At 38.5% G+C, this 15,771-nt stretch overlaps 1 protein-coding gene across 6 annotated transcripts in view; it reads right to left on the bottom strand.

The window, feature by feature from the left end:
- The window catches only part of GTF2I (general transcription factor IIi), a 98,287-nt gene that overhangs the window by 60,494 nt on the left and 22,022 nt on the right, over nt 1-15,771 (bottom strand). For all 6 annotated transcript variants that reach the window (XM_026515952.4, XM_026515953.4, XM_026515955.4 and 3 more), the window contains exons 3-8: nt 11,796-11,934; nt 9,447-9,581; nt 7,976-8,159; nt 7,774-7,802; nt 3,808-3,862; nt 3,282-3,325 (exon numbers count right to left, since the gene is read on the bottom strand). In XM_026515952.4, the coding sequence (XP_026371737.1) occupies nt 3,282-3,325; nt 3,808-3,862; nt 7,774-7,802; nt 7,976-8,159; nt 9,447-9,581; nt 11,796-11,934 (586 nt within the window). The remainder of the gene's footprint in view (nt 1-3,281; nt 3,326-3,807; nt 3,863-7,773; nt 7,803-7,975; nt 8,160-9,446; nt 9,582-11,795; nt 11,935-15,771) is intronic.

Below are 15,771 nucleotides of genomic sequence, written 5' to 3' on the forward strand. Positions count from 1 at the left end.
AGTAAAAGTCAATTTAACTAGATGGTCCAAGTGGGAAAGGGGAAGATGTATTGGGAGACAGTAAAATAATTATACCCTCATTGTTCCATATGTTAACAGATAACAAAACCAAGCCTTCAAATGACATGAGCCACAATGTGTTGGTCTAAGACTGGGCATTTGAGTTCAAGGGAACAGAAGTACACTTGGTCACCTGCTGTCTGACACAGGTGTGGAGGCGATCCGATGGGGACTGTACTGCTTTTCAACAAAGGACACCCAAAGGACACTGGGGCACCAGGGTGTCCACACGCAGAAGGATGAAATCAGACCCTTCCCTGGCAACCCGCGCAACAACGAATTCAAAACAGGCCTGAGGCTTAGACATAAGAGTTAAAATTCTGTAATTCAAGAAAAGCACAGCAGTGTAAAATTCCTCATGACCTCAGGTGAGGCAAAGAGTTTAGGTGTTCTCAGATGTAACACCAAAGCCCCAAGTGATAAAAGAAAAACTGGAAAAACAGAATTGCCTCAAAATGAAAACACTTCTAGGCTTCAAGGGGCACCATTAAGAAAATGAAAACACAAGCCAGACAGTAGAAAACTTATTTGCAAAACACTATTTCTGATTTAAAAAATTGTATCCCTAATATATAAAGAACTCCTATAATTTAAAAAATTTTTCAATAAAAAGAAAAAGGGAAGAAAAAGGAGAAACAAAAAAGAAGGAAATCTAGCCATCTGTGACAACACAGATAGACCTACTTATGCTGAGTGAAGGAAGTCAGACAAGAGTAAGACAATATGATTTCACTTGTAGGTGGAATGTAAACAACAAAACAAATGAACAAACAGACTCTTACATACAGAGAACAGGTGGTTGCCAGAGGGGAGGTGCATGGGGGGATAGGCAAAATAGGGAAAAAGGATTAAAAGCTACAAAACTTCAGTTACATAATAAATAAGTCAGAGATAAAAAGTACAGCATAGGGAATATAGTCAATACTGTAATTATGTTAGATGGTGACAGATGGTGGCCATATTTATCATGGTGAGCACTGAATAATGTAGAGAATTGTCAAATCACTATGCTGTACACCTGAAACTGATGAAATTGTATGTCAACTCTACTTCAATAATAAATAACCAAAAAGAAAGAAAACAAACAGCATAATTAAAGAATGAGCAAAAGATTTCAAAAGACATTTCACTAAACCAATATAGGAGCTAATGAGCATACAAAATGATGTTCAACATTGTTAGGAAAATGCAATTAAAATCACTATTCTAGGGGCGCCTGGGTGGCACAGTGGTTGAGTGTCTGCCTTCGGCTCAGGGCGTGATCCGGGCGTTATGGGATTGAGCCCCACATCAGGCTCCTCCGCTAGGAGCCTGCTTCTTCCTCTCCCACTCCCCCTGCTTGTGTTCCCTCTCTCGCTGGCTGTCTCTATCTCTGTCAAATAAATAAATAAAATCTAAAAAATAAATAAATAAATAAATAAATAAATAAATAAATAAATAAATAAAATCACTATTCTAGGACATTCTAAAAACAGCAAAATGATGGAGGCGTAAAAAGATCAGTGATGGATGGCCAGTTGTTAGAGAAGAGAGGCAGATGGAAAGGCAGAGGACAGAGGATTTTTAGGGCAGTGGAACTATTCTGTAGGACACTAAATTGGGGGTGCACATCATTATACATTTATCATAACTCACAAAATGCACAAGATTGATCCTTAATGTGAGCTATGGACTCCGGGTGATAACAGTTCATCATTTTTAATACCACTCTGATGTGGGATGTTAATCGTGGGAGGCAGGGTTTTCATGTGTAGGACAGAAGATACATGAAAACACCCTCTTTACTTTTTGTTCAATTTTGTTGTGAACCTGAAACTATTCTAAAAATACAATGTCTATTCAAAAGCATTAAAAAAAAAAAGCCCACACAATGAGATACTACTTCATACTCACTAGAATTGCTATAATCAAAAAAGACAGACAACACCACATGTTGGCCAAGATATGGAGAAACTGAAACCCCCGTACACTGCTGCTAAGAACGTATACCACTTTGGAAAACAATTTGTCAGCTGCTTGTAAGTTAAGCAGAGTTACCATAGAACCAGCAATTCACTCCTGGGTATCTATCTACCCAAGAGAAATGAGGACAGACTTATTTCCACACAAAAACAAATATGTGAATGTTCCCAGCCATGTTATTCAGAAGAGCCAAAAAGTGGGAACAACTCAAATGTCCACCAAATGGTAAAGGATAAAGAAAAGGTAGTGTATCTGCACAATGGAATAATATTCGGGTATGAACGACCTAATTACAGTACAACTATTCTTAAAGATGAGCCTCCCAACATGATGCAGAGTAAAAGCAGCAAAATGTAGAACTCCCTATTGCAGGATTCCACTCATGCAGTGTCCAGGTGACCTACAAAACCCAAGATTAGACTAACGGCGGGAACAGAGTTTCTACATGGGTACCAGGTTTCCATTTGGGCTGACAGAAATGTTCCAACAACAGTTTGTGGTGATCACTGCAAAACTCAGTATGTACCCAACATCACGGAATTTTATACTTAGGGCAGGTGAATTTGGCTGCACAGAGACCGTATCTCAAAAAGCTACCCCCAAAAATCTGTATGAAGTAAGAGTACAAGCATGACATTTAAAAATAAGAAACTGAACACCAAAAACAGCGCAGAGTAAAAAGCAGTCCCCTTGGAGAATAGAAACAAGGGGAAAGGCGGGTGCGGCAGGAAGAGTAAGGAGGTATTTGCTTGGCTTGTGTAAAAAGCACTGTAGAAAGAGCTGACATTTTACACTATTATTTCTATATAATTGGAGGGGGGAACCTAGTAACAAATTCTGTTTACCAATGGGTAATTGGCAACAAACTTCTGCAAACCATTCAGTAAATAAACTTTTTAGGTTTTAGTATAATATTTGGTAACATTAAGAAATACTGTTGGGGTGCCTGCGTGGCTCAATTGATTAAGCCTCTGCCTTCAGCTCAGGTCCTGATCCCAGGTTCCTGGGATCAAGTCCCGCATCAGGCTCCCTGTTCAGCGGGGAGTCTGCTTCTCCCTCTCCCGCTCCCCCTGCTTGTGCTCTCTAATAAATACATAAAATCTTAAAAAAAAATTTTTTTTAAATAATGTCACTGTTGGAATAAATTTGTTCTGTCTTCTCCTCAAAATATTACAGTAAATTATGAGTCAAAATAAAACCTTCTATTTTAAGGTTTAGGCTCCCTTACATAGTGGATTCTTAAAAGCACTGGTACATACCAGAATCTTCCGTAGGTTCAGTTTTCACTTTGACGGGGCCACAGCTGAAAGGAAAAGAAGGCATGATGAAGCTATGTGCTGGCGCGGGCCGTCCACACACCACCCACATATCAACACATAGAATCACTCACCTGACCAAGCTTACTGCAAACCTGACTCAAGGTTAAATTTACGTATTTATTTCTTGCATAAATGTAACTTGTCCACTGAATTTAGTACTTTAATTCCAATCAACCTTTTGAGGAAAAAAATATAACGATGTAGGGTAGCACAATAACTTGCAAATTCCACTTTCCTTGAAGGCCCGCCCTCCTCTTCCCAGTGTGGTTATCAATCTATCCTTTTAGCTTCCCCCAGGAACTACTCAGTCAAAAACTGCATGTTCATCGGACCCCAAATGAATCAGCTGAATATTAACCTTCAAGACATGTGACATGGGCCTTTTTAGTGTTCTAATACCTCCAGAGTCTAAAACCTAGAGCCGCTGGAGTGTGAGGTGTATCTGTACTGATGAACTGTGCTTTACCTTCCACCTGGAGACAGCAGGGACCTTTCAGTATCTGTCACCATCACACGACCACCTGTGTACAGAAGAAATCATGAGATTTAGGTTTTGCCAACACCTGCAACAGGACTAATATTTCCAAAGTCCCTAACAGAGAATGAGTGTGGACAGGAGCACCTGCAGCTCTGGGTCACACTGGGGTGAGTGCCGTGTGAATGCACACAACGGTGTCCTTCACTTTCCCCCATAAGGAAGGGAAATGGGGATGACGACCATCCAACAGCTTTCATCCCCTCACCCAGCAGCACCCTCTCCCCTTAAGGAAAAAACTCAATTTTTTTTTTGGCAAAACAAATACAGCAACGTACTATTACTCCAGCAATATAGACAAAGCCTCCAGTGATAACAGGAGTGCTGACAGAGATTTCTGTTAGGGATACATCTGGCTCAGAACTAGGAAACAGTAACTGGTTAACAGGTACGGGATTTCTATTTGGGGGTGATGAAAATGTTCTGAAATTAGATTGTGGTGACAGTTGTCCATCCTGGAAATACACTAAAACCCACTGAACTGTACACTTTAAAACCATGAATTTCATATTAAAAAAAAAAAAAAAACATGAATTTTATGTTTGCAAAAAAAAAAAAAAAAGGTAAAGAGAGACTAATGCCACCCAATGTGATGAAGATACAGAATAACTGGGACTCTCTCGCTGCTGGTGGGAACACCAAATGGGAGTAAATCACATCGAAAATCAGTATGGCACATTCTTAAAAAAGTATATATGTAAATACCACGTGCCACTCCAATTTTAGGCATTTACCCAAATTTATGTCCACATGAAGACTTGCACTGAAATATTCATGGTTTTCTTTATTAACAGCCAAGAAATGGAACCCAAATTTTCATGGACAGGTGAACGGGTTAACAATCATAGTGTACCTATACACTGGAATACCTCATCAGTAAAATAATGAACTACTGATACATCGAGCAACACAGATAAATCTCAAAATTAAGAAGCAAAACCAAAAAAAAGTACCTACTATGATTCCATTTCTATTTTAAAAATCTAGAAAATGCAAATAAATCCACAGTGACATCATCAATGGTTACCTGGGATTAAGGGCAGGGAGAAACAAAAGGAAGGAATTACCAAGGGCTGAGAGCAACCTTGGGGGTGAAAGATATGTTCATTGTCTTGACTGTATTGATGGTTTTCAGTGTATACATGTATCAAAACTCATCAAACTGTACACTGCAAATATGTGTAGTTTATTTTATGTCAATAATAACTCAAAAAGGGGCACCCGGGTGGCTCAACTGGTTAAGCGTCTGCCTTTCACTCAAGCGGTGATCTTGGGGTCCTGGGATGGATCCCGCATTGGGCTCCCTGCTCAGCAGGGAGTCTGCTCACCCATCTCCCTCCTGCCCCTGCCCCCACTCACGTGGGCTCTCTTTCAAATAAATTAATAAAATCTTTCAAAATAATAACTCAACAAAGTTATTAAAAACTTTAAAAACTGAAAAACATCCCATTATAATCGCAACTTTCTCATTATTTTTACAATCAATATGATAAAAAGGCAGAGTCATACAACACCCCCCCGCCCCCACTTGCACCACTCAGTGTGAACACCCTATAGAAACATTCTTTAGTTAACAACAAGCCCCAAAGTTTCAAAAGAAGTTTCTAGAATAGAAGACTTCAAAAAATACAAATGGCAGATTAAAACTAACCTAGAACACTTCAGGAAAAAAAATACTGCTTAAGAAAATTCGGAATTTTAAGTTAAACAAGACAATAAATGTTTTCTTTCTCAGTCTTAAGAAGGATGTCTACAAAAAAACAGCTAACATAAGGTCCGCTAACACCACTGCCATTTGATACTGTACTGGGCATTCTGGCTAGAGTAACAAGATTAAAAGATAAAAAGCATTCAGATTGCAAAGAGGTAAACTGTCCTGATTCACATACAACATGATCCACTACGCAGAAAGCCCAGAACAAATAGGCAGGGTCAACTCACTTTCAATAGAAATGCCGAAGCACTGCTGGGGAGAAAGGACGGTCTTTTCAACAAACTGTGCTAGAACAACTGGATAGCCACATGCAAAAAACGGAATGTACAACCTTACCATGTGCCATATACAAAAATTAACTCAAAACTGACCACAGATCCAAATGTAACAACTCAGGTTATAAAACCTACAGAAGAAAACACGACACATCCTCATGACCTTCTGTCAGGCAACAATCTTAGATACAAGATCAAAAGCACAAGTGATGAAAGAATAAATCTGGCTTTGTAAAAATTAAAACCTTTTGTTCACAGGACACTGTCAAAAGACAACTTGTAAAACTGGAGAAAATATCTGTATCAAAAATATATAAAGAACTCTTACAATTCAATAATAAAACTACAAATAACCCAATTAAAACACATGGAAAGGACCTGAACAGACTTTACTCCTAAGGATATACATGGTCACGAAGCACATGAAAAGATACTCAACGTTATTAGTAATGAGGGACGCACCACTTCCCACCCGTTAGGATGGTTAAAACCAAAAAGGCCGTACCAAGTGCTGACAGGGATGTGGAGAACTGGAACCCTCAGACAATGCCAATAGGAACATAAAATGGTACACGCACCTGAAGGGCAGCTTGGCGGGTTTTCTAAAACTAAATGTAAAATTAGTCTAAGACTCAGCAATTCTACTCCTAGGTATATATACCCAAGAGAAATTAAAGCATATATCCAGACAAAAACTTACTCAGGTAGGTCTATGGTAGTATTATTCATAACAGCCCAGTGGAAACAGTCTAAAGGCCTATCAACCAGTGAATGGATAAATGAGTGGTACATTCGTATGTGGGAATACTTACCATTCAGCAAGAAAAAGGAAGTAAACTATTGATACACCCAAGGATATGAATGAGCCTCAACTGAACTATGCTGAGTGAAAGAAGACAATCTCAAAAGGATACACACTATGTATCTAATTTATAGAACATTCATGGAAATAACACAGATGAGGATAAAAATATTCTGAAATTAGATGGCAATGGCTGTAAAACTTTGTAAACTCTGTCACCGTAAATTTACTAAAGCCCACTGAATTATATACTTAGAACAGGCAAATTTTATGGCATGGCAATTACACCTCAATAAAGCATCTAAAATATTAATTTTTTCATCATGATGAGAGGAAAACAAAGGTTATTTAACAAAAAATAAAATATGGGTGTGTGTATATTATTTTGTCCTTTCTTCCTTACGCTGGTTAACAGACTGCCACTGGTAATGGTCATTTTCAAAAGTCTCAAATAAACCTGCCTCCCAAAGGCACCAGTCTTCTAAAAATCACTTTTTCCTTCAAATGAAATGGCTCAAACCTCCCAAAAGGAAGTCCTGTTGAAAACCTCCTCATTCAAGGGCCCATCTTAATGCCCTCTTCAACCTGAAAGCCTTCCTGGGTGATAAACGAATCCTTCCCCCAATGAACTTCCACAGTGTTTTCTCTAACCATTTGTACAGCGTGTAGGTTATATTCTTGCTGTGGTGACTTTATGGGCTTTTGATCTCTTCCATTAAACTACCAGCACTCCAAAGTTTTAATGCCTGAGGCACAGCTGTGTATCCCCTCCCCACCCAATCCTGTGCCCAGCAATTCTATGCCTGTTCAACGAACACTAGGTAATTAAGTCATCCTCTTAATACTGGGAAATGAGGGCAGATCCAGTATATGATCGAACACGCTGCCAGGGTAAAACCTTGACTACGCCATAAAGCAGCAGAGCTAAAAACAAAAAATAAGTCTCTATTTTTTCAGCTCAGGGACTTTTCATTGGTTTATATAGAACACCCTACTCAGATGTGATGTCTTACATCATATCCTCAAAATAAAAGAGAAATCAGTAAAATGTGTTTAATTTGGCCCAACAGGTTTAGGAACGATCTGGAAACAAAGTAATCACTTACCTAGATGTTTCTTTGGCTCAAGGAAAGGTCTGCATTAAAACAAAATGAAAAACTACACATGAATATACGAAACAAAAGTACTGTAAAGCATAAATCTAAATGACTCCCACCGTAAACAAGGATTTTAAAAATATATTAAAATAAGCCGAATATTCAACTTTATATACTAAACTGTTGATGGGTAAGGGATAAAGGACTTCACCTCTTAATGATGAATGAAATCCCTGCTTTGTTCTCTAAAATCCATTTCAGGGTGGCAAGATCGTAGTTCTCAGGGTGTTTAAAGGCAACTCCTTCTGGAAGCCCCTGCACGACCACAGCGGACTGATCTCGCAGCATCTTCTCATATGGAACAGGTACCACTGTTGATTTGCCTAAAGCTTTCCCTGGGGGTGAGGGACAGAGGTGAAGCAGAAACAGGATAAACATCATTAAATGTTGAGATTAAAAAACAAAACTATCATTAGTTTATCATGGCGTAACAAATGGCATTCATGCTGTTTTGTAATATCTGATTTCAAAACAAATTCAAAATATCAGAGCGCCCTATTCCCATGTTAGAAGTTCTAAGCCTGAGGGGCGCCTGGGTGGCTCAGTCGTTAAGCATCTGCCTTCGGCTCAGGGCGGGATCCTGGCGTTCTGGGATCGAGCCCCACATCAGGCTCCTCTGCTGGGAGCCTGCTTCTACCTCTCACACTCCCCTTGCTTGTGTTCCCTCTCTTGCTGGCTGTCTCTCACTCTGTCAAATAAATAAATAAAATCTTGAAAAAAAAAAAAAAAAAAAAAGAAGTTCTAAGCCTGAAACAGATCCAAAAGGCCAAAATGAAAAGTATATAAAATATTTATACAAAACCTACACAAAATAAAAGGAACAATGGTTGATTTCTTGCACTACTGTCTTTCTTTACAATGGCCTCACACTGGTATAATACAATCTTTTCATATACAGTTCAGCCTTAGAACATGGAAACCTGACAGGTCCAACTGTCACCACAAATTAGCAAGGGATTTTTGGCCAATATTCACATCGAAAACTTACTACATAAATACAACTGACTGTGTTCTACCAGCCTGTCTGTGTCTATCAGGCAGTGAGTCCACAGACGCTAGGAACCCTACTCCCCAGAGATGAATTTTACCTAGAACCTCACAGTGTAAGCAGTATCCTCTCCCTTCCACTGTCTTTCTTAAGAGCTTTGTTTACCATGTGTGTGTACTAACAAGAGGTGGTTTTTTCAAGAAAGTGATGAGATCAGCACACAGGGCAAAAATAAATAGTTCCCTTTGGGTGATTATGATGTGTTAATGTAGGTTCTCTGGGGAGGCAGGAGTTGACAGTGGCAGGAATCTATGCAGGTACTGGGCCAGGGAGTACATGAGAAATCTACCTTCCTCTTCCTTTTCCTATAAACCTAAAACAGCTCGTAAAAAGAAAAAGGAAAAAAAAAAAACCTACCCCACAGCTCTAATAGGTACATTTGTTTGTTTCTGGGTTTCTTCAAACTATAAATGGAAAGTAAGGTCATTCCTGATGTTAACCCAATGTTCGGAAACTGATCCAATCGGTTTGTCAAAAATGTGCAGTTTGACTGTGAAACCAGTTATACAATTTACCCGTTAGCAAACTCAATTATATAATGTCTCCATTAGAAAATTCAAGCGTATAACCTTACCATAGCAAAAGCAGAAATAGTCCTCAACTGTTTTTCTGAGCGTCTCAATCTCCACAGCATCTACGCTCATCCGATTCGCCGGGGTTGTAGATTTCATCTTATGCATCTCTGCAGCCTTTTCTTCTTCTTCAACACCTGTAAAAACAATGATATAAAAGGCTCATATCCATTACCTTAATATTTGCCTCTCTGTAAGAGTACTTTTTTCTAATATTCTAATATTTATGATTTGTTATAAAAAGACAGAAAGAGGGGAGCCTGAGTGGCTCAGTCGGTTAAGTGGCTGCTTTCAGCTCAGGTCATGATCTCAGGGTGAGCTTGGTGTCAGGCTCCCTGCTCAGCAGGGAGTCTGCTTCTCCCTCTCCCCATTCCCCCACCTTGTGTGGGCACGCATGCTCGCTCGCTCTAATAAGTAAATAAAATCTTAAAAAAAAAAAAAAAAGGAGAGGAGGGGACATTTCAAAATAAAAACTACAACAAATGAATAAAAAACATAAACGGTCATTTTCTCTGAAATAATTGCAGCTGTAACTAAAAATTCTGTAAAAAATTAACTAGTAGTCTTTAAAAAAAAAAGTATCTTTAGAGTAATTTATCACCTACAAACTTAAATATGAGATTATCACCATCACAAAAAAGATTCCAGATTCATAAAGTCCAACACATAGCCACTAGACACCTGTGGCTACTGAGCACCTGAAACGTACCAGTCCAAATTATGATGTGTGATAAATTTGCAATACATACTGGACTTTGAAAACTTGGTACAGAAGAGTATACAAAATATCCCATTAATTATTTTTATATTGATTACATGCTGAAGAACAATGTTTTAAATAATCCAGTTAAACTATAACCACGAAAATAAATTTCACCTGTTTCTCTTTCTTATTGTCATAATTCAAACATTTTAAATTATGAGTGATTAATATCATCTCATTGCTCCTGGAGAGTGCTTTTCCAAACCCTGGGAAAGAGAATTCTCCCCCAAGAAATTGTAAAACTGACTCATAAACCTATGGGCTAAGTTTCAGAAGACCACTATGGATTCTTACCTGCAAAATACTTTATATAAGCAAATATTACATACTTGAGAATTACATCCAAAGATTATTTCTAGGGCATTAAATGATTGGTAACAAAAAGAATGTATGAATACTAATAGGCAGGGACTACAATTTGCAACTGAGGACAATTCCCCTAATGCTTAGTTCTAACCACTGGAGAACCACATAAGCAAGGCGGTATAGGGAACGGGAGTATAAACACAGCTGCCAGTGGGATTATAGTATTCATGGGACAGATGGCAGCTGATATACACATAATCAAAACAACATTATTACTATAAACTTAAATACATAAACATGATCAAAGCCTTAAAAATTCTCAAAACGATCAGAAATAATGAAAAAAAATTTAAAAAGATTATACTACCATAAAGCTTAAAAGATTATAGTGGGGCATGGAGGGGGGGGCCTGCAGTGTAGAGAAGATATGCTTTTTTTAAAAGGACTAAAAATACAATTGAGAATTGAAATTAATGAATTGAGAAAACTATTTTATTCACCCACAATCTGCTCAATCATGAATTGGATCTAACATGATAATGGAAATTTAAGTTTGGCATTTACAGACAGACGGACAGACACAGACACACAGACACAGTACGCCTGCAGACATCCCCACCATTTCATTCTCTTTCCATGTTTAAGAAGAGGCTGTATCACTGAGACAATGTGAAACCGGCAGGCAGTGTGAGGTTAAACAGATACAAAACCAGCCTGACTGTTTAAGACCATAGGCAGTAAAAGCCTACAGCAAATTTCTCTACTGCATTTGTTTCCTGTGGAGCTGTATTTTCACCAACTGGATGAACTCCCAATCGGAGGACTACAAAACGCACTGAGAACTCTGACAAGTTGATTCTATGGAGGGAATCGGAGAGACCGGTTTAACTTTGCAGTGTGCTTACACAAATTTCGTGCACAGAAAAAGACTTGCTTTGAACATGCCAGATACCTATCAAGAAAATAACTGTATCCTTAAATAAGAATCCTTAATCAATTCAACATTTCTCCACCTCCTCTCTCAGGTGTGCCACTTATCCAAAGGAATGCCAAGCAAGGAACACAGGATAAACGTTCACCATTTTTCTTGAACTCTTCAGTATTTACCCTTATATATTACCATGTCAGGGACATTTTGAGCATTTTGAAATGTCTCTAGACATTTTAGAAAGTCCTTTTAGTATAAATCTTCTCATTCTGCTTTTAAAATAAGACACTTGTTATCCACAAATATTTAGGCACGGTATTTATGAAATACAAAAGAGAACAATACAACACTTACAGTATTTTACAAAATCTTTCTGAAAATCCTTTCTAGTGTTGACAAAAGCACGTCCTCTCTCGGTTCCAACGACAAACACGTCTGTTTCATACACCGCAATGCAGGCCACTTCTGCCTTAGACTTGGCCAGTTCTTTACACTAAAACACAAATAGCAAATCTTATGTTACATACAGATGTCTTAAAGTACTATTTCTGCTGGATGAGTAAAAAATCTTATCACTTCAATTGTCTTACTACAGCATCTGGAATCAGATGAAGTTCCTAGTTTCTGGCCTTAGATTATCATATAAAAAGAGTAACCATTTTTTAAAGGTACCATTCTTTCTATATAGGTTTCAACCCTGATTTTAAACAGGAGAAAACAGAATTTTTAAGAAAAAAGGCAGAAATCTCTTGTAATCTGTTATAGGTCAAATCCCCATGAAACAGATTCAGATTTCCACCCAGGCTTACTGAAGAGTATTCTCAATATCAACACCCATGAGACATGGGGGGCGCAGGATTCAGCAAAGGGAGAGCTGATCGTTGGTGCAGCTGCATCTGGGGAGCTCTGGAGCTGAGATGGCCCTCCCAAAGAAAGGGGAGACCTTGGGCCAGGGAGCCTCAAACACTCACAGCAGCTGGAAGGATCAGGGCCATCAGTCCTAAAGGGAAGTCTAAAGCCACATCACAACATCCACTATATAATCCCACCTTCAGAAGTAGCTCTATCTGAATACATGTTGGGGTGAGGTGGGGTTTTTTTGTTGTTGTTGTTTTTCCTAAGTATGGCTTCTACTAAATATATTCCTATAAAATTAAAAATTCTTAAAAATCTTGGGGCGCCTGGGTAGCGCAGTCGTTAAGTGTCTGCCTTCGGCTCAGGGCGTGATCCCGGCGTTGCGGGATCGAGTCCCACATCGGGCTCCTCGGCTGGGAGCCTGCTTCTTCCTCTCCCTCTCCCCTGCTGTGTTCCCTCTCTTGCTGGCTGTCTCTCTGTCACATAAATAAATAAAATCTTTAAAAAAAAAAATTCTTAAAAATCTTAACACTAACATAACACTCCATTTTATTTTGTTTAGTACTAACATTATTGGCAACGTTGGTGATTCTAATTACCACTCCTTAAAATAACACTGAAATAATCTGGGGACAAAATATTTGTGTGTAGAGTGTCAGAGATATGAAATGAGTCAAAAAAACTTTTGATTCTGAAAGTAAATACTTTTAAGGTTCTCAAACCTACTGCAAACTGCTTTCTGAGAAGATTCTATCAGTTCACACTCCCAACTGACTTTCTAGAAGAGCTAACTCACAATATTCTCACTATGATAGCGTGTAACTTTTCCAGAAACACTTTAAAAGATCTTAGTATAATCAATAGTCCACTCAGGGCACCTGTTTGGCTCAGTCGGTAGAGCATGGTGACTCTTGATCTCGGGGTTGTTGAGTTTGAGCCCCACTTTGGGTATAAAGAGTACTTAAAAAAATAAAATCTTCAATAATAATAATAATAATAGTAATAATAATCCACTGATTGGTTGGTATTAAAAAGTATCGTACCTTAGGTATTTCTCTGTAAATTAACATACCGTTTGCTTATCTTTCTATGTTAGTAGTATGTTTCTCTATTGATGCATAAAAATACCTCACGTATTTTAGGCATTAGAAAAGCTGCTTATGGAATTAAATATAGAATTATATATTTTTTCTTCTGTTTTTTAAATTTGTGCTATTACTATTTTCTACTCATCTAGATTTTTAACTTGACACATTATAAAGACTTCAAGTTTGGGGGTCTTTCTTTTGCTTTTTGTTGTTTTGGGGGGGGCAAATACCCCATATTCTCAGTATCATTTGTTGCAAACTACAGCTTTCCGCTATTTGGTTTTTATTTACACAATAACCATCTTAAATAGAAATTATTTGCATAATATTGCTCTAAAACGTTATCTTAAATAAATACTTTTATGCCTACTGATGATGAGAAATCTTTTGACATATAATAAAACCATTGTACAGAACTTCTGACCTACAGGTGAGCCAACAATTGTGCCCAGCATGAATAATGCTACACTATCATTTTGTAACATTACATTTATATGAGATATACCGTGGCTGCTCACCTGGAAGGAAATGTTATTTACTCACTTTGTCATAGACGAGGGTGTGAGGGTGTGAGGGTACATGCCTATTCATCACTATCCGCACTTGGTTGGACATCCCCATCACCAAAGGCAGTATTTATGAAACAGCAAAGCCAGATTCATATACTGCTCAAAGATTAGATCAAAGAAATCTATGGGCCAAGGGAGAAGATGAAACTGACCTATACACCTATAATTATACTCCATAATTTACAACTAGAAACATGAGGAGAGATATACTCTTACTGCTGGTGAGGAAGACATAAAGCCTGAGAATAACGAAGTGACTTTGCCAAAGATAAGAAAATTATAAAGACAGTCTAAGGAAGAGAATGGGTTCCAACTGACCGAGCTATTCTATGTAGAGAATAGTATTAAAGATAATTATTTTAATAAACAGTAGCAGGGGCACCTAGGTGGCTCAGTCAGTTAAGCATCTGCCTTCAGCTCAGGTCATGATCCCGGGGTCCTGGGACAGACCCCCGTGTTGGGCTCCCTGCTCAGTGGGAAGTTTGCTTCTTCCTCTCCCTCTGTCCCTACCCCACCCCCCATTTGTGCTCTCTCTCTCACTCTCTGTCTCAAATAAATGAATAAAATAAAATCATTAAAAAGAAAAACAAAACCAAAAAACCAGAGTAGGATTTAATCTCTAAACTATCACTTAGGGGCGCTTATGTGGCTCAGTTGGTTAAATGTCTATCTTTGGCTCAGGTCATGATCCTGGGGTCCTGGGGTCCTGGGGTCCTGGGATGGAGCCCTGGGGAATCAGGCTCCCTGCTCAGCAGGGAGTCTGCTTAAGAGTGTCTCTCTCTCTGGGGCACCTGGGTGGCACAGCGGTTAAGCGTCTGCCTTCGGCTCAGGGCGTGATCCCAGTGTTGTGGGATCAAGCCCCACATCGGGCTCCTCCGCTGTGAGCCTGCTTCTTCCTCTCCCACTCCCCCTGCTTGTGTTCCCTCTCTCACTGGCTGTCTCTATCTCTGTTGAATAAATAAATAAAATCTTTAAAAAAAGAAAAAAAGAGTGTCTCCCTCTCTTTCCTTCTGCCCCTTCCCCTGCTTATGCTAATAAATAAATAAAATCTTAGAAAAAACAAAAAGTAACAGTATATAGCCACTTTCTTTAAGGAAAGAATTTTTCAAAATTCTCTAATAGTACAAAGTAGGAAAAAATGCCTTAAGGGAGAAGTTAACCAACCTGCAAACTCCGTCATACCGACACCTGTGAGGTTAAATGCTACCTAATACTAGTCAGCGCTCAGGACGGGAAATACATAGCCCTCTCCTAGTTAGGATATATTCAGTTTCAGTGGGTCAGAAAATACCTAAGTCTGATGCTTATAAATCTATGAGCTGAAATACTAGGTTTCCAGCTATACATCTATAAAAACATGATTAAGCAAACTGTTATTACCACCATCACAGTAATACAAAAATACAGCAAAAGGATACTTAATAGTTTACTATAATTATGTATACAACACAGTTTCTTAAAAATGAAGAGCTAACACACTACATATTCAGTAAAAGGTAGCGGGGTAAGGACAACTGCGAATGCATAGCACAATAAGGAATATAAATAGCAAGTATGCTCTCATGGCCCAGAATTCTGCCGATGCTCTTCATACAGATACAATTAAACACCAGCACCACACTAGAATACACAAACTCATTCTGAGTAACTTCAACTGTTACACATGAATTCAAAGCTACTGTTTGCAAAACAAGAAATGGCCTAAGATACTGGTGGGTAAACAGCTGAAATTAAATGTAAAAAATTAAACATTTAGGTAAGTTAAGAATATTGTGAAACATGGTAATAAAATTATTTGAAAGGCTTAAATCCAAACTG

Source organism: Ursus arctos, unplaced genomic scaffold (genome assembly GCF_023065955.2).
Source record: "Ursus arctos isolate Adak ecotype North America unplaced genomic scaffold, UrsArc2.0 scaffold_2, whole genome shotgun sequence".
Classification (NCBI taxonomy): Eukaryota; Metazoa; Chordata; class Mammalia; order Carnivora; family Ursidae; genus Ursus; species Ursus arctos.